The sequence below is a fragment of the Falco cherrug genome, chromosome 1, assembly GCF_023634085.1.
Source record: "Falco cherrug isolate bFalChe1 chromosome 1, bFalChe1.pri, whole genome shotgun sequence".
NCBI classification, from domain to species: domain Eukaryota; kingdom Metazoa; phylum Chordata; class Aves; order Falconiformes; family Falconidae; genus Falco; species Falco cherrug.
This window is the reverse complement of record NC_073697.1, coordinates 109,055,416-109,074,842: the sequence shown is the minus strand read 5'-3', so window position 1 is coordinate 109,074,842 and position 19,427 is coordinate 109,055,416. Positions and strand designations below refer to the sequence as shown.

General features: G+C 41.2%; 1 protein-coding gene across 6 annotated transcripts in view; it reads right to left on the bottom strand.

The window, feature by feature from the left end:
* SPECC1 (sperm antigen with calponin homology and coiled-coil domains 1) overlaps positions 1 to 19,427 on the bottom strand; it is an 89,224-nt gene that overhangs the window by 27,048 nt on the left and 42,749 nt on the right. For 4 of the 6 annotated variants that reach the window (XM_027806463.2, XM_027806462.2, XM_055718337.1 and 1 more), the window contains 7 exons: positions 15,602 to 17,169; positions 13,580 to 13,787; positions 12,428 to 12,501; positions 11,686 to 11,864; positions 2,563 to 2,708; positions 2,244 to 2,344; positions 883 to 964 (listed from right to left, as the gene is read on the bottom strand). In XM_027806463.2, the coding sequence (XP_027662264.2) occupies positions 883 to 964; positions 2,244 to 2,344; positions 2,563 to 2,708; positions 11,686 to 11,864; positions 12,428 to 12,501; positions 13,580 to 13,787; positions 15,602 to 17,169 (2,358 nt within the window). Of the gene's footprint in view, positions 1 to 882; positions 965 to 2,243; positions 2,345 to 2,562; positions 2,709 to 2,817; positions 7,170 to 11,685; positions 11,865 to 12,427; positions 12,502 to 13,579; positions 13,788 to 15,601; positions 17,170 to 19,427 lie in introns of those variants that run through there. The other 2 variants (XR_008733529.1, XM_027806466.2) reach the window with 2 other exon arrangements.

The window sequence follows — 19,427 nt, the reverse complement described above, 5'->3', positions numbered from 1 at the left end:
TGTTTATGCTGCCATCAGAGATTCTGTTCAGACCCAGTATCTATTCATCTGTGAACAATGGAAGGGGAAGCTTTGCAGATTATCTGAAGAGTCTAAAATTGAAGACAGGTTCTAATTTGTCTCCTGTACTAGCAAACTATTGCAGAAAGTCTACCAATGAAGAAGTTGTGACTGATTTTTTTTTTTTGTCCCTCCCTGCAGTTTCACTAAGGTTTCACTATAGGAATATAATATTTTATTTGACATTAAAAATTCAATAATCTGTTGTTACTAGCTTTGATTCCCATGCAACAACTACATTCAGGACTAGATAATCAAAATAAAGGGCCCTAGAGAAAATGGGAAACAAACACTGGTAGAAAAGAATATTAAATGACAAGAGAACAAAAGCAAAGTGTGAAATAAAAACAAACGCATCTCTTGAGATCTCTCAAAACAAACTACTTCAAGCCCAAATATGACTGCTCCTAAAACAGTCGCATCAGTATCAGAAATGTTTGATGTATTTCAAATGAAGCTCAATTTAAAAACAAATAAACCCTCAAAAGACAGTGCTTTGGACTTGTTCCAGATACATACATGCTGAACAAAATCCAATCCTCTCCAGTTCCACAGCATGGATTAGAGAGGTGCCACGGATACTTTGGAATAAAGAAGGCAAGTTTGTGCTGGCACACCATAATAAATTAGCTATTTTTTAGTTTTCTAAGGCTATGATCAAGATGGGAAAAATTAATAAGCTCTCTAAAACAAAGACGCAGAAGACACTTTTTCATGTTTCATTTGACCATACGAGAAGAGGAAAAATGGCCCAGGCAGAGGGTTAATGACAAGCTTTTGGTAGTGAAAAGAGGCAACATCTGAATGTTTACAGTAACTTACCTGCAAGTGGAAGGTCTGAAAGATCTGTATGTCTGGCGACGCCCTTGCTGGCTGGCTTGGCATTATTATAAACAGAATGTCTCTGTGAAACAAACAAATGTACAAAAGATAATTAAAACAACACTAGCCATCAGGCTTAAATAGGCAAGCAGAAAGAAGAGATGTTCCTGCTGTCTCAAGTTCACAAAGCAGGTGGAGGGATACAGAAACCTTTCAATAAGGTATCAGCTGTACCTAGAGCTGGACAGATGGTTGTGAAAAATAAAAGGACAAAAGAGACAATATTTTTAGCTGGTAATATACTGGTTCCTGAACTCCTTCACATTTCTATTTGCACCATTTTTTTCTCTTGCCAAACACAGAGTCACAAACCCAAAGAAAGAATGCCTCTTCCTAACCCTGCCTCTGTCCCCAGCACCCCAAATCATAAGTCAGAAGGATTCTTGTCTCTGCAGCTCCAGCACCAGTTTTCAGCATTACTACCCCCTCAGCCATGCACTAATAGAAGGTTCCCAGACCTCTATTTAATCCCATTCTTTAAACTTCCTTTGCTGATTCTTTCAAAGAAACGTGTGTGAGCACATTTCCTAAATGGTCTTTCAAAGTCATTTGATTCTTCAGAGCTAAACACCCTAGCCTCACAACTGTTTCTTACCCAGATTCAGAGGGGAATATCCTGTCTTAATTTCAGTGACCACCCAGACAAAAAACATACAATGGCTTCTCTATCCTAGAAATGTTAGCAGTCTGATGGTATGCCACCTTCAGTGCATGTGGAAATCAGAAAGCACAGTGCATTTGCTTCTCCATTAAACAGCATTATTTCCAATAACGTTGCATCACAGATTTGAAAGTTGCTTAACAGAAAGTTAACTGGTACAGTGAGATAAGTAGTACTACTTTCCAGAGCAGATATGCTTCAGCAGAAAAAAGCCTCAAACTGTAAGAGCTCTTCATTCTATATGAACTTACTGGCTAACTGGAATCACGCATCTTAGAAACTTACTATCCCATTTCTCTTAACTCCTTGTGCCAACTACCTAGTTTAGTTTGATGTTTCTTGTAACTCGCTCCCAATAAATCAAAACCTATTTTCTGGTCAACAGTGATTAAAGTTCAGAATTGTATTCCAAAAAGTTCACATCCGTCCACTGAGACCTCTAAGCTGAAGTCAAAGACAAACTCACTTTGATCCTTTTTGTTAGTACTACAGCATTTGATGTTCCACAGCAAATAAACAGATGAGTTTCCCCTTCCCCTTGTCAACATATGCACGTTGGCATGCTGAAGCTATGTCATGCTGTAGCACACACTGCATCTACCCATTTTAAAATTACAAGGATAGAAAATGCTCCTGGTACCTGCATGGGTGAAACAGCAGCTGCTGGGGCTGTCCTCACTGGAATTCCACTTAGAGGGCTTCTGGGGACCTTGTGAACTGTGATATTTTGTCCAGTGCTACCTGCAAGGAAAAAACATAGAAACATTTGCATTTCAAAACCAACCATCTCCCTCTTGTCAGAACAGGGAAGCACTGGTGTAGCGACATTCTAGAGATAGTATTTATGTATGAAGCACTGGCAGAAAATATTCAGTAAGAAGCAAAAAGCAGCACAAAATGGCAAAAGTTGCCTGCTTGCTGCTAGAAAAATTTTACTACAAAATACAGTGTTCAAATACCTGAGCATCCTAAATCAAATGATTTTATCAGTGACTTCACAGTGGCTGCAGATTCTGACGGTGTGGGAGATGCTCTGCTAATACAGACTCCTTGCCAGCGGTTGGTTGTGTCTGCCTCCAAAGATTCTACCTCTTCAGCTGTCAGCCTGCAAAGCAGAAACCAGATCAAAGTCAGGGGCAACAGGAAGTACAAGCAGAGATTAAAGATCTTTATATGTAGTAAGGAAAATCCAGTGATGCACATTTTTTATTGTAATGCCCAGAATATGAATCACTCATTAGAATGTCCATGTTCTTTTCTTGGGGAGCCTGGCAAACACTGAATCTAACAAATTTTTCTGCATTGTTAACCATATCATCCCCATTCCCCATCCTCAAGCAGGATGGAGGATTATCAAGAAAAAAAGCAGTTTGATATGACCTGTGAGTATTCATCAATAATTACCTGAAGATGGGCTTTCAACACAGCACAGGGACCAAGGGGCTACTGTGGTCCTCAGTGTATGAGGAAAGTAACCAAAGAGAAAGATGTTATTTTACACATTATTTTTAATTATTTTTAATTGGCTTGACCACCACTGGAGTAATTGTTACAGTGAAAATGCCATAACTGGAAATAAAATAAGTAATTGGACAGGGTTCAGATAAAAGTTATAAAAGTTAAACCAGAAAATATACTTCATAATGAAAACTCTGGAAACTCAACTCTTGCAGCTTAACAGCAAGGACATCCGCTGAACAAGCAAACCCTCAATCACAATCCATAAGCGGTTATATGGGGAATGAAACTGTTAAGTGCTTTGTCCTAGCAGACAAAAGAATATTAAAATTCAATAGCTAGAATGAAGATAGACAAACTCAGAAGCAAGGCTCACATTTTAACACGAAGGATCATTAAGTTACTCCATTGAAAAGAAATTCTGAGTTAAAAGATTCGGTGCTGAACTTACAGGAGTTAGCACAGGAAAGTCCACAGCTGTGTTAAACAGCATAACTGTTGCTTCTCATCACATATTTTACAGATCTGGCTCACATTGTTTAGCACTGACACTACTTACCTGGTAGCTGTCAGGTAGACTTCAAGTGTAATTACCTAGCTTTAGTTTAGGACAGCTGCAATTAGATAACAAAGTCTAGTCACGTAGAAAGAAAGTATTTATACATTAATTTCCTGATCTCCTAGCTGCTTAAGAAACATATACTGATCTACAGGCTCTGAGGTATCACCACTTTTAAGTACTGTAGGCATCAAGAGCTACTTGAATACAAACCCAGAAATCGTTTCATAAGAAGGCTAGAAGACTCCATCCAGAAAGTGCCTATGGGGTATAACAGCTTCTGTTGAGCTAAAAATAGAAGTCAAAGCCTTTTTCTTTCCCTTTTGGCAACACAATCTACAAAATGTAAGGGGCTAAAGGGTGTCAATGAATAAGAGTGACTCATGTTTCTATTTTTGGCAGAGCTTAAGGAGGTGCTGTCTTTAAGCAGATATTGGCTATTTCTTTGCTAATTCATTCAAGCTCCTCATGTGCCAGGGGAGCCTGCAGAGGCAGATGGCTAGAGAAAAAAAGCCATTTCAGTTCCATTCTCCGTTTAATCCAATAAGGAGGAAAGGCAGATTGGATAAGATTCAGAGTTCTGAGGCAGCTAGTGTTTTGCTGGCTAAGTTCTACCCTTCACTTTTTCTTCTTTGGCTTCATAAAGCATAAACAACAAATCAACAGGTGATAGCATCTACACTTTAGCTTTGTGTTTTTGTCTAACTAAAGGAGTCCTGCTTCTAGTAAAGTATGGAGGAAGGGTAGATTTCTGTCTCAAGATACCAAACCACCCAGCAAAATCCTTTACACTTTCAAGAATTAAATAGGCCACTATGCTAAAGTTGTCTAGTTATCCAGGTAAACAAGGGTATGCACAAGGTTCATCGAGTATTATCAGAATAAGAAAGGAACAGTAAATGCCTGTAGGCCAACTGGCAAGTCTTGAGAATAAAGTAAGCCAGAGGTATGCTCTAGGTGGCCATTACTTCATTGGTTAAGATTTAACTCTGAGAACAGCTCAAACTTCACGAGACTAGTCTGCTCAGTCCAGCCTCTGATTGCAAAAGGATGCAAACATGCTAGAGTAACTAGACCAGCCCCTACACCATGCCACAGAAAAGTCCACTGAGAAATCACATCATTATTCTGTCATTGTACAGAGTAATTGTGAAAATTCAAACACTGGAGCTACTACCAGTTCCAATGTTGTTAGGATGCTTCCTGTAATCTTTAGTCTGTATTTGTAATTGGCTTCTAATGCACCATGAAACAATCTCCTAGATTAAACACAATCACATCAGAAAACTGAGACCTCTCATGCTGCAAACCTTGGCATGAAAGGCAGGAAGAACAGTGCCAAGACCTATTTGCTTCAACTAAAACCACACATGCCAGCCACAAGCAATGGAGAAATATGAAACTCTGAGTACCTTCCATTTTTAAGGAGAAAAATCTGTATAAGGGGATGCATGTATGTGTACATATATGGGTTTCTTAATAGAGAAGCAGAAGAGTGAGAGCTTAACTTGCAGTAGCAAGCTAATTCGGGAGGACAGTAGAGAACATGATTTGGAAAGATTAATGAGAAGCCATAACGTCAAACCAAAAATTACTCCTTGTGCACAGAACTTATTCAGTTTGGTATAGCTTAGACCATCCCAGAAGACTAAGCAAGCTCTGCCACGAAAAGGATGGATTTAAACAAAATGTCATCTACTGTTGTATGCTTTCCCTAAAACAAGAATGAATGGCTTGCATAGATAAATGCTGCAAGTGCAGCTGGCTTAAGTGGAGCAGCTCCAGGAAGAAGCTGAGCACTTTTGCCACTAATTTAAATGTACAGTCCTTTTTACAAAACTACTGCCTAGTTTCATTGATTCACTGGTAAGGGAAGTAGATGCAGTGAGCTATTCTCTAATTGCAAGAGCCAGTCTCCTTGTTTTCTAGGTGTGGAGTATGTGGACAACAGACGACCAACAAGGTGGAAGTCTTTCTGTGCTTCATGTATAGGTTTTGGCAGCAGCAGCAGCCGCTGCCACCTTCATGTGTTTGTGAAATTTCTAAACTCTCCGATGACCTCTTTGTTACAGGTGGCCTAGGACCACAGAACCATATTTTCAGAAATAATTACTCCGCAATAGATTGACACAGAGTCTTTGACACAGTTCCTGTCATTGTTGGTGAATCCTCCTGAACTTCCAAGGGACACAAAGAAGACACACAGCTACTGATGCACAGAACAGAAGAGAGGCCAAGGGCAGGCAGCAGACAATTCCAGACACTTAAACATTTATTTGGCACTTCAATATATATTTCTTAAACATAAAAACCAACATTCAACAGCTGCCAGCACAGAAAAGAAAGGCAACACAAGTGTGCATATATGCATACACTCCAGCAGCATGGCACAAAGGTGAAGGCCATGCCAAAGCCAGGACATCCCGCAGAATTCTCTACTAGCTTAGCCTGCTCTGAGACCAGGCCCTTGCTAGGTCTTCACATCCAGAAGGAGAGGGGACAGGAATCCCACAGCCAAAACATGAAATTCCAGTTCTGGAACAAATCCTGACGATCTCCTGGTAGAGATGGTGACTTCTGAGTTTCTCCTTAGCATCCAAGTAAAGCTCTCTCCAGGTGCCTCCAGTTGCAAAGCTGAACTTCAGCAAGTTCTCCCTGATCATCATATACTTCACCTGAGTTAAGGACATGAGAAAGACTCCTTTCTGAAAGGATATTTACTAGGGGCTTGAGATATTAATTCCTTTTCCTTCTCATCTCTCTATCTGCAATTCTCACAGCCAGGACAAACCTCACATCACACATTCTCCATGAAAGTTAAAGCAGGACTTGCTCCTTGGGCACCACCCTGCTTCCTAACACACATCAAGTCAGATATGCCACCCAGTGGCGACTGCCTTGTCAATACAATATTAAAAAAACTGAAATCATCAAAGCAGCCAATACTGAATAAATAACTTCATGCTTCTATTCAGTTTTCCTGCTGGATTTCAGAAACTTATCACTTGAGAGTGTGTGTATGTATACATACCGATCTGTACGCATACATGTATTCAGACACACAGAGATCTATATGCAAAACTCATAATGTGTATGCACATTAAATTTTACAAATCAGACATACACATTCAGTTTTATTTTTTGCTTAAGCTTAAAATGGCATGGTTGAACTTCTGTGTCAGGGCAAATACCCCCATCCCTCAAAAAAAGCCCTCAGTTATTTCAGTTTCCCAAATCCCTGTGATTACTTCTCATGGCCTAGCTGGCTTTAGACTAATTCAGACTTTTTTTCTGCCTCCTGGAGTCTTCTGAAGAGAGAAGCCTTCTGAAACAAAGAAACAGGCTCTTGCCCATGGGAAGGACGTGGACCTGAGCAGCATTCACACTTTGTGATACACTTGACTTTTGCAGGGCAATAAAAAACTGGAGGTGTTTTCTCGAATTGAAACTTCCCTTTTCCCGCTGCAAGTTGAAGGTATGTCCTGAAGTGTCTCATAGGCCTGGCTATGCATCCAATCAGGGCTGTGTTAGCTGGTAGAGATCAGGCACCTGTGGAGATACAGACAACAACCAGGAAAGTTAGAAGCAATACAATGCCCATCCTGAGCTCTCTATTTTATAGTTAATCATCCCATCATCACCAAATAAAGGGGAGAGGGGAAAATGCTGATGGTGTTGCTAGGACAGCTGAAGTGCCTTAACACTCCATTAACTCAGCTTTGGGACTTGATGAGCAAGCATCAGTACAAAATACAAGAGAAAAAAATCTGTTGCTCAGATAGGAAGAAATTAAGCATTTAAAGCCAGGGAACCAATTTCAAAGGACAGGGATGGTAGTGTTCCTGGCTTTCCTGTCCCCTAATCATTTAGGACTATTCATTCAAAATAGGTACATGAACCCATCCAGACAACTAGAGTTGCTCTACCTCAGTCAGAGTTTGTGTTTCAGGGTCCTTAGACCAAAAGGGATGGAATAATCTCCATCCAGTGTATAAAATAAAAGGAGAAGAAACAAACAAGAAAAATAAATCACCAAACAAGTAACTCTGAGGAGTCACTAACTAGAGCAAACAAGCAATACTTGAAGGACCCTGCTCCGACATTCTAGTTCACTTACTTTCAGAGAGCTGAATGAACTATCAAACCTCTACAAGACAGAACAGCTGCAAAACACAGGCACAAATGAGCAGCACATCAGCACATACAGACTGACAGCAGGGTTTAATACACATAGAGTACAAGCTTATTTCCAGGAGAAAAAGCATGTAACACTGCCGTGCTGTGGCATTTGAGATTTTAGGAGAAAGAACAGAAGCAAATTAGTGGGATACATCACAATCTTCACTTTAGGCTTCCATTTGAAGATTTGGTTAATTTTTTTATTATTCTAAGAAGTCGCTCATTTAATTACAGATATAATTTCTGTTTTCTATTCCCGGCCAAACTGTCTTCCCTTCATGTTCTTGGTTCAAGGCACATAATGTTATAGTGCCAAAATAATTTTGAGAATTTGAAGGGGAAGAGTCAAAGCTAAACCTTGAAGCTTTCACTGCTGCTAAATAGTGTATTGCCAGAAAGGCTTGGGAATGGGTGTAACTGAGCCAAAAAGAGCTGTCCATAATAAGAGTACTTTGAGCCACAACCTTCTTCTTTGTGTTACAAACCCAATAGAGTTGTGAGGTTTTTTCACTACTAAAACAGCTACAAAAAAAATAGTATTTCAAGGTGAGTGTTCTGAAAAGATGAAACTTGCTACCGGATCATAGCATAATTGAGATTGGAAGGGATCTCAGGAAGTCACCCAGTCTAACTTCCTGCCCAAAGCAAGGTCAGCTATGAGGTCAGACCAGGTGACACAGGGTCTTATCCTCTCTGGTCTTGAAAACCTCCAAGGTTGGAGACTATCTAATTTCCATTTCTAATTTCCATTTCCACCACGTGTGAGGAGACATTATACAATAGTGGATTGTAAGTTTTTGCATTTTACTGCAGAAAAATCGTATCATAGAATCATAGAATGGTTTGGGTTTGAAAGGACCTTAAAGATCATCTAGTTCCAGCCCCCCTGCCATAGGCAGGGACACTTTCCACTAGATAATGTTAATTAGGATGTAAAATATCATAGAAGAATGTCTGAAAAATGGGTTAATTGATTTGTAGGTTTCAATCAGTACTAACTTGGAACAAGTTTATTCCTCTCTTCCGTATTCCATTTGTTTGATGCTAGTCCAACCTCCCCCCAACATTCTTAAGTCAAAGAATTAGACATTTAATCTGTTAAAGATGCCTTTGGGAGGCTCTTACCTTCATTCAGATGAACTCTGATGACCTCATCAGGATTTTTTCTGCAAGTTCTTTGGCTGTTCCTGAACCAAAAATGACTTTTTGTCTGATTAGAAGAATGTAACGGTGAAATCAAACTTGGAGGCAGGAACTCAGGCAGCCACAGGCAAACATTAAAATGGCAGGATGTTGTAGGAGATAAACTGGCTTCAAGATCAATTTATGAGGTGGAGCCTAATGACCCTCAAGAGATGGCTGAGATTTTGCCAAAAACCTTTGACTAGCAAGCTATTTGGAAGGTACACTTTCCAATCAGAGCTTAAAAATCAGACAGAAAATGTTCGCTAGGGACTGTCAGATGTTCAGCTGAGTGCACAGCTGCTCAGCATTAGCAAATATGAGGAATACTTTATAGATTGTGTTAAGGTATCATGCTACAAAGTGTTTCCATCAGTGCTGAGCATGCATTAAAAGTCACTACAGGTACCAGAATCTACTGCCGATTTTGAGCAGTAGCATTTGTGAAAGTCGACTAAAAATGAGACTATCCCCAGAACTTTTGGGGTGAAAGAAGCTGAGGTGCTGGGGAAGACAGTGACTTCAGGAATGCAAAAATAACTGGGAGTGTAGAACTGGCTCTCAGCAGGAGCTCTGGCGACTTCACGAATTCGTTTTATAGGCCAGTACAGTTTTAAAGTTTCAGTGCTTAGCTGTTGATCCCTGGTTTGTTTAGACAATGACTTACATAGGCTTCATTATGTTCTCCATACCACTCAGTGCAGAAGTTCTGCACTCTCTGCATGGACACTGAGTCAAACTGGTTTTACTTAAACTGACAGACACAAAATTTGGTTGCAACACCTGTATTTGAAAGAGGATAAATATTGCCCTCTGCAGACAGTGTATCTGGCTCCATAACCAATGTAATACTCAAAGCAAGCTGTATACAGATAGTCAACGTGATGCAAAGACAGACATATCTATACGTATGTGAAAGAGGGAGACAAATGCCAAAACTGACTTACATATGTATCTGACTACCTCCTCTGGAACTAGGTACGTATGGATTCTGGGGATCCAATTTCAAAAGCCGTATTTGCAGCTCAGGCTTCTTATGCCAAAGAGCTGACAATGCAGCCATATTCCTTATACATGGAAGATAAATATTCCAGTTTGCATAGAAGATGACCTGCTAATTTGCAAGTTAGATATTATCAAAAACATCTTCAGATTAAAAACCAAAATAATACAGACAGGAAACTAAAAGTATATGATTCCTGCCCTTATATATGGGCCTTGATCTAAACAAGAGAAATTTCATTAAGAATGAATTAGGAATGGAAACAGAGCCAAGAACTTAAGTACTGTCTGGTAATCATTTTGTCTGAATACATAGCCTGTAAGAGCTTTTCTTTGCATCCACTGGGGACTGTGATAATGAAATTGGAGCTTAAACACATTCCTTTATTTTTCCAAAAATAAGTATTTCTGTTCCTTCAATCCAGGAATCCTGATCCATACACCTCTGCACAAAAGCCCTCCCATCTTTTTCCTCCCATCTACTGTACAGCTGCTGTGGAAACTCCTGAATGGAAAACAGCAAGCAGATATGTGCAAAGCTAGACTGTTACTCTACCTGAAAGAAATGACAGGATTCACTGTATTCCTGTGGCTATTCTGCCAGTGGCCATGAATCTACTAGGAGAAAGATTAAATGGAATAATCTAGAGGAGCAACATTTGATACATATTTTTGATAAACAGTATGACTGTGTTATTTTGTCTTTCTTCATTCCCCCTGTACAACTGTCCATCACCATAGCTCTGCTGCCTCTGCTTGCATCAGAGCTCTGTCTTTAGAAATTCAGGTTCTTCCTTCTAATACATCTTTTGTTTTCCACCTCTTCTTACTTAGTACTTCAATTATAGTACAATTTTTGGAACGAAAGGTGGTACATAAAACGTCATGCACTGTATAGAAGCCACAGTGTAAAGGCATCTGTGCCGGATCCAGATTCAATTATAAAAGTCACTTTTGTTGTTACCACGCTCCCACAGAGGGAAGCCCCACACATACAGCTTACCATGCTGGGGTGTATCTCCAAATGGTCCACAATTACTGTTCCCCTCTGGCCACAGAGACTACACCAATTGTTTTACAAGTGGGTCCACTGAACGATGAAGTTGCTTCTGGGCTAAATGCTAAACTCAGGCCACAGTCCAGACCATTTAACACAACTAATCAAATAATAGGTTTCAAATTAAGGACAAGAGATGTGAGATGAGGAATCCTAGTACTTGCATTGATCACTCGGTCAACACGTATCAGATTTGCAGAATAAAGAAGTTCAGCTAGTCCTCATTTTAATTTGAACATATACAGTCCTTGCCTCCTCCCAGGTTAAGCAGTTCTCTTCTGGATGTCCCACTGAACCTATGTAGCCAACCAACCTTTTCAGATTGTTTAATGCAGCTGCACAGAGTTACGAAGGCAATAAAACACAGTGGAACAACATATTGAAACCAGAGCTATAAAAGGATATCGGCAATTGTTATTACTTAATATTTGCTGATTAAAACCTTCATGGCTTAGTTGACAGAACTAGATCACCAAAAAGAAAAAGAATGGGAACATCTTAGAATAAGAGACAACAAAATCTGTCAGAAGAGTTAAAAACAGACAACATGCACATCCAAGCCAATGAATAGTTATTGACAAAGCACTGTTTGCATGCATGTTAGCTGTCACAGATATCAAATCTTGGCCTTTGTAATTAACCAACCTGTTGCTGCCCTTCACTTCATCCAGCTCCTTTTGGAGTCTAGCACTCTTCTCTTCTTCCTCCTGAAGCTTCCTCTTTACCACACGCAGCTCCTGCTGGGCTTCACACTTGATATCATTGGCTACAACCACTGCAGTTTGCAGATCAGCTTGAAAACGCCTCCACTCTTCTGTATCTTCCTAGAAAGAGCAATTAGAACCCCAAACTGTTTGCTGTAAAAATGTACCTACTTGAGCTGAGCACTTAGTTACTGATCTCCATTTCAGTGACCACAAGCGACCAGGATTTCACCACAATTTCAAGATGATGTCGAGGTCAAAGTAAATACTTGCCTCTTTACACAGTACCAACTCTGATTGCCAAAGAAGAAACCAATGCTAAGCTCTCCACTCTAGTACAAAAAAAATGTAATTAAAGTTCTTCCTATAGCTATTGATCATTCAGACTTGTGATACTACTACAAGCACTGCTGCTGAAAAAAGCTCATGGCTACAGATTATTCACAAAGCAGGAACGGCTGTTCTAAAGAAGTTCATAGGTAGAAAAAGCAAAAGTAATTTGCAAAGGATGTATTGTATTTTCCTTCACAGAAAAAGAAACAGCTAGAAATGAGTGAAGAGAATGGAGAATGAAGGGATTTAGGAGGAACTTTCTACAATTGTCCTAGAAAAATACTATGCTTCTCAAATCCAGGACTGCAGTAAGAGCTCAGCTTAGCTTTGTCATGGAGTTTAAGCCTTACCTTCATTTGCTTAGTCAGAGCCTTCAGCTGCCTCTCTGCATCTTGCTTTTGTTCTTCCAGCTTCATTGCTTTACCTAGGAACAGTAAAAAAGGGAAAAGATTATTAAACACATAAGGGCAAGGGTGAAAAGTGAAAATGGGAGGGCAGAGCAGCCTATTTAGCTTTGCTTCTAGTAATGCCACTAAACAGACTAAACTGAAACTTCCCCAACATCTTTGAAACAGGTCATTATTTTGAGGCAGTAAACCAGACTTTGAAGTTTACAGAACCATATGTGTAGGGTCCCTTTGAAGTTTTCAGAACCACATGTGGAGGGCCCCTTACCTTGCAGACCCCCCGAGCACTGGGGCGACACTGGTACACAAAACACGCCACTTGCTCCACCAGGTGGCAGCGGGCCCTCTGTGACACAGAAGCAGCCCTGCTCCCAGCACCTTTCCCCAGAGCTTTTGAAAGGGCCAATAATTCCCATTTCTAGCACGGGCAATACATCCTTCGCTAAGAATGAGGCTTGAAGACTGTCTCTGATGTTATCTCTATAGCACTAACTGTTAAAATAGTGAGTTTCGTGCATGAACAGAAAGGACCAGCCAGCACTGGAATACTTCCAAAGTGAGGCTCTTGTCACACATCATAGAATCATAAGATCGTTTGGGTTGGAAGGAACCTTAGAGATGATCTAGTTCCAGCCCCCCCTGCCACGGGCAGGGACACCTTCCACTAGACCAGGCTGCCCAAAGCCCTGTCACCAACCTGGCCTTGAACACTTCTAGGGATGGGGCATCCACAGCCTCCCTGGCCAGCCTCACCACCCTCACAGTAAAGAATTTCTTCCTAGTATCTACATCCACCCTCTTTTAGTTTAGAGCCATTTTCCCTTGTCCTGTTGCTACAGAGCCTACTAAAAATTCTGTCCCTATCTTTATTATTAGCCCGCCCCCCTCTAAGCACTGGAAGGCTGCTATAAGGTTTCCCCAGAGCCTTCTTTCCTCCAGGCTCAACCACTCCAACTCTCTCAACCTGTCTTCACAGGAGAGGTGCTCCAGCCCCCTGATCATCTTCATGGCCTCTGAACTCATTCCTCCCTGTTGCAGCTATAAATGAGCTCCCTGAATAAATTCACTTAGGTCCTTTTTTTCAGCTCCACCTACTTTCTAGGTCACTGATCAGCTGGTTATTGTGAAGTTTTATAGCACGATGTTGTTCCACCTGGTCCTCCAACTCAAAAATGGTCTCCTTCAGGTTTTTTATATCTGCTTCATTCTCTGATGTTTTTTCCTGCAGCTTCTGGCTGGTTCTGCTCAGTTGCTCAGCCTGCCGGTCACATAACTCCTTCAGCTGACCACACTCATTCTCAGCCTGGAAGGAAGGAAAGCAAGCTGCAAGTCTGTCTTTATTTCTTAACAGATATTGCTCGCTAGAGATTTTATTGGACATCTCATGGACTTAAGAATTGAACCTGTGTTCTAAGCAGTGTATAAACTGAGTTTCAATGCAAATGAGACAGTTTCAGGAAACACAAACGAGCTATGAATTCCAGTTTTCTTTCCTGATAATAATGATAATAAAACAAGATGCTACAAAGGAATTTAAATTTTCTGTATGATGACTGTAATTCCAAACCATTCTCCACAGGTAATGAACAGAGAGGAATCATATTCCTGGAAAGCTCCGCATCTATTCACATATCACATTATGAGAGTGATACCACCACCTTAGGGCCAAGACTACAATCAGTTTGTCCCCAGTAACATTTTTGCTGCTTTTACCATGTGCACTTTCAATGGATTGTGAAAACATATGTAGTAGAGCTAGCTACTGCAGATAAGTGTATTTCTGGATGTAGGACATCTGGAATTACTGAAGGGGGAATCTGCTGCACTTCAGTTTGCTGGCTCAGGCCCACAGATCAATGTTTCCGCATTTTGGGGGAGATCTCTGAGTGTGAGCAAGTTATGGAAAAGCAAGGTGCTGGCTGCCAATTCAGTGAGCAGCACTGGCACAGCCTGACTGAAGGGCAGCCTTACAGAAGCCTGTGGTCTTGTTTGGGTGTCACAAATAGCCAATGATTCAAAACAGCTTAATTCAAGGGAAAGGAGAAGTAAGAAGGAGGAAATCTGTGGTTTCCAAACCAAGCAATAAAACTTTGGTACAGAGTCTGAGCACTCAGCAGTTTTTCATTTATTCTTCATAAACTGCAGCTCCAGCAAGCACTTGAGAGCTCCCTCGACTAACTATTTGCTGTGGTCACCTATTTAAGCTGAAAGGACATCTGGATTTTCCAAATCACTCAGATCATGGAGGTGCTTTTCTGGCAACACCCTCTTCTTCTGCAACTAGCCAATTTTACCATTCTTCTCGTGATCCATACAGGAAGGGCTGCACACACTGATCATCACTCTTTCTGCAACGGTGGGACATAATCACTGGTTTGTGCTTTATTAACACATGTTCTATGATGCCTCACATTGCTGCTCACTTCTGAACATCCAGGAACACACAGAAAACTGACTTAAGCTTGCTTGGAGCAAAGCTACAAACCAGTAAAAGAGGCAGAGAAAAATTGTTCTGAAATAAAATCACATTTTTGCCATGACTTTACGTATGCCAAAACAGAACACTTGTCAGCTTTGTAGAAATATTCTAGTTTTATGAAAATAATCTCATCTGGAGCTTGACCACGCACCATTAGTCATGCTGTTGTAAATACGTTTCTGAGCGTTAGCTCATGTCCTTGGTGTTCTCATGACCAATGATGCCTATTAGTTCACTACTAATTAATCATGATTAATTATTCAGAATTTAATATTTGCTGCTAACTACTCACACTCTTCTCTCTCCATCTGGATTACCAAGTGATTTTCACTACTATTTGTTCACATAATATCAAAGTAATTTTTTATTGGCCAGTTCCTTGCTCCAATTTTGATAAACACACTTCTATCTACTAAAACGGTAAATTCTGCAGAAGATATTAGGGGAAATTAGTTTTGAATTTACAAACACAGCTATGCTAACAGTTATTCCTGTGAAAACATGTATATAGCAGCTTCCACTGAAAACTAATTCATGCAATTTAAATCCTGGAAACTTACAATCAGTGGCTCAACAATTACTTATTTATGGAAGGACATATAAATACCCATTATACTTTACAGCTGTTACTCCTTTACCTTAGACAGCAGACCCTGAACATGCTTCAGTTCACTGTTTGCCTTCAGCAGCTCTTGTTTAAGCTCAGTGCAAGATGCTTCTAACTGATCCTTTTCTGCATGGGCCACTTTCAGCATCTCTTGCACCTCAGAGTTGTCAGTAGTACATCCCATCACATTGATTTCTGCAGCCTTTTGTTTCTCACTCTCTAACTGGGTTTTGAGAGAGCCATTCTCAATTTTTAGACCTTCTAAGGCAACTTCGCAGTCCTCCAGAGTTTTTGTCACTGTGCTGTTGCTCTGCTGTTCCACTTCTACAAGTTTAAGCAGCTTCTCATTTTCTTCTCTCAGGCTTTTAATCACCTGCTGGGCATCTTGATGCTCCCGTTCTAAGCTTCGCAGGCTGCTGGTTAACTGTTGCTGAATGTTGAGCAATTTCTCTCTTTCAAATTGCGCTTTTTCAAGAACTTCTGCACATTTCTGTTCCAGTTCGAGGACCTTCGCCTCCTGAGCTCTGCTCTCTTCATTCTTGGCTCGCTCTTGGAGAAGAGTCATTAGTTTCTCATTTTCTTGGCTCAGCTGTTCTGCTCTATCTCTATGTTGACAAAAGGATGTCTCCAGGAGAGCTTTCTCTTCCGCTAGCTTCTCATTTTCTGTTGTCAGCTCCTGCACCATTTGCTGTTGATCTGACAGCTCCTGCAAAGTGGCTTGTAGTTCTTCCGCTGTGCTGTGGTGATTCTCCTCCATTTTTTGTATTCTCTCTGTAAGCGATGCAACAGAAAGGTCACTAATATTGTTTGGAGAACTTCCTGTAGTGGAACATTTGGACCCTTTGAAGTGGTTGCTGTTGGAGGATGTTGGCCTGGAAGGTACATCTGCTATATGTTCAAAATCAGATGCGTCAGGTGACAAGGAAGCTTTAGTTACGTCACTGCTGGAAGAACCCGAATTACGCAGCGCACCTCCATTCACATGCTGCCTGTGCTCATCCATTTCACCTCTCGACACATTTTTTGATGGGCTTCCAAAACTGGACTCTTGAGTAGTTGGGGTTGGGAGGCTGCTGTCACCTCCACTGCTTGTTGTGGTGTCTGAGAGAGGAGAGTTCTCTAGATAAAGCAGTTTCTCTTTCAAAACACGATTTTCTTCTCCCAGGCTAGCAAGCTCTTTTTGAAAAGTCCTGTTTTTTTCCTGAAGGGTCCGTATTAACGGATCAATGTCAACAGGTGATACGGTTTCTAAATTTTGGTTGGAAGCACCCATTCCTTCAACGTTAAGCGACCCTTTCTCTCTGCATTTCTTCAATTCACAACGGAGTTTGGTAATTTCAGAATCTTTCGTCTTAGCTTCTGCCAGGAGTTCTTTAACCTGAGATTCCAGAACGGCCTTGTCACCCGTTTCATTCTCTTGCTTGGACTTGCTAGTGGGGCGCACGTGTTTGGTAGGAGTTGGTGTACCAGAAGAGGTGGGGCTGGGTTGTGTTTTCCTAGTATTGGCTTGACCACGCAACACTGCTCTCTCTCTGGATACAGATGATGATATTTCCCGGGGTGCTGGAATCCCTGTGCGCTTTGCAGCTGAAACTGTTCCTTGAAGAGAAAGAGATGAGGCAAACTGAGTTAGTTCATAAAGAAAACAAGTCACATGACAACAACGCTAGAGCCTAGAGCAGTCTTGGAAAACACACCTGAGTGTTTGAATAGGTTTAGTCATGACTGAGTGTGTGGATTCATGTTTCAAAAGGCTCATATTATTTTGCATTTCTTCCTTTCACACCCCCTGCAAAGGAACAGTCTGCTGAACTTTTTCCCAGTGTAACAATGTTATACATAGATTCTGCAATATAAGAACCACAACCCCCAATACCAGGATATTAATTATTAAAAATAAAAAAGCCCTTTACATTACTTTGTGAAATGCTGATTTTAAACCCATTAATTTCTGGGTAAAAGTTCAGTACAAAGCTACCACCTTTGAAAACAATGTGTTTTTAATCACGAGAATTTTATCACACAAAACTCATGCATTTGGCATTATGGTCCTTTTATACAGATAATCATAAAAAAGGTCTGAAACATTTATGCTGACTGCAGATTCAGTGAAATAAAAAACTCTCCTGGCACTTCTAACACCAAGACAACTGTGTTGCTGCAGCTTCTTCCAGACACAGGTGAAAGAATTTATCATGTTATAAATTCCCATCCTCTTATGAAGGAAGAATAAAAGGAGGTTAGAAAATTGATGCTGTTCTGTTTGGTGGTTGTTTTTTACTCCCCTCATCCCCAGCCAACTTAATACAAAGCATTATGTGATTACAAGGGAAATAAAGTTTCAGAGTTGCTGATCTTCATCTTCCAAAGGTCTCTTGGAATATGGGACCATGGGTACTGAAAAAACAGTAAGAGCCATCCTAACCCTTTAACAAGCTGGTTAAAGAAAAGAAACTGGTCCAAAGGGGAGGGATTGTATGCCACTACATTGCTATAAATTCAAGAAATTCCGGTTCTCCAGACCTTACTCAAAAGGAAAAGCCCTGAATTACAGAGCCATAAAGTTTTGGGATATAGTATAATAAAGAGATATTGTCTGATGTAGCCACATAAACAGGATGCAAGGGACAGTTATACAAACATAAAAGGCTACTGAGCCCATGTCTGCAATAAAAACAAGAATCCTTCTGGGGGAAATCCTAGAATCAATTACATCTCCTCACTTTTGGGAGGCTCTCTTTGCTGATACATATGTGCAGGATTCACAGAAAATCAAAAGGCAGTTAAGGCCAAAGTGGGAACAGACTCCCTGCCTTACACAGCAAGCAGCTTCATAATCCTCCCAAAGAATTTTTCATATTGAGGAAATCTCGGTGCAGCTCACAGGGCAGTGAAGGGTTAATATTAACACCACCCAGTTTGCTCAGCATCTCTTTTGAAGAATGCACTAGGTTTATAAACCCCACACAAACAGGAGCCCCTCCTCCTCTCCCAAACAAACACACTCTGCAGCAGGCACAATAAACACCCGGAGACAAAGAGCAGCTGAAGAAAAGACCCCTGAACACAGAGGCGCTGTGCTGGGAGGAGAGCACAGAACGGGCTCTGTGATGGCAGGGGCACGATAAGGCCAGAGACAAAGGCTCCAGTGTTTATGGGAAGAGATAGCAGGGACAGTGAGCAGCCCACACAGCTTCATTTAGTCATCTACAGCTGGAGGAGCCAGTATTTCAAGGCAGCTCCGGGCTCCCCAGTGAAAAGTGCAAGGCAAGCAGAGATGGGAGTTTTTCCACTGCAACTCAAATGGCTGCGGGTGCAACCCCAGACCTGAGAGCTCGTTTCACTTGCCAGAGCTGAAGGGCCCAAGCTCGCTGCTCATCCCATTTCCTAACCCAAGGGCTCCCAGCTGCCAAGATCCAGCACCCATAAACCGTGTCCACACTGAGCTCTGCAGACAAGCAAAGCTTTTAGTGTCAATGCAGCTAACACCACAAGGTGAAGGACAAGAGGAAAATTGAATGGACTGTGATGTTATGTGCTGCTCCAGCGGAAAAACACCAGCTCAGCACAGCTCCTCCTTGCTCAGAGGCAAAGGTTCGCGTGGGATGAACCCCAGGTGTCCGGGCGAGAGCGCACGAGGCCTTGTTTGAGTGCACCTCTTGAACATACCCTAGGACAAGTGTCCAGAGTAGAGAAGCAGCACGCACGCAAGCCATAATCATACTACAGGTTTAGAATGTAAAATATGCATTACAAATGGCCACAGATGTTCTTCCATGGAGCCTAAGGGGTAGATTTAAAGCCTGTTACATCCTAGACATTTATTCCATCTGAAGGGTTGTTTTTTTTTTTTACTG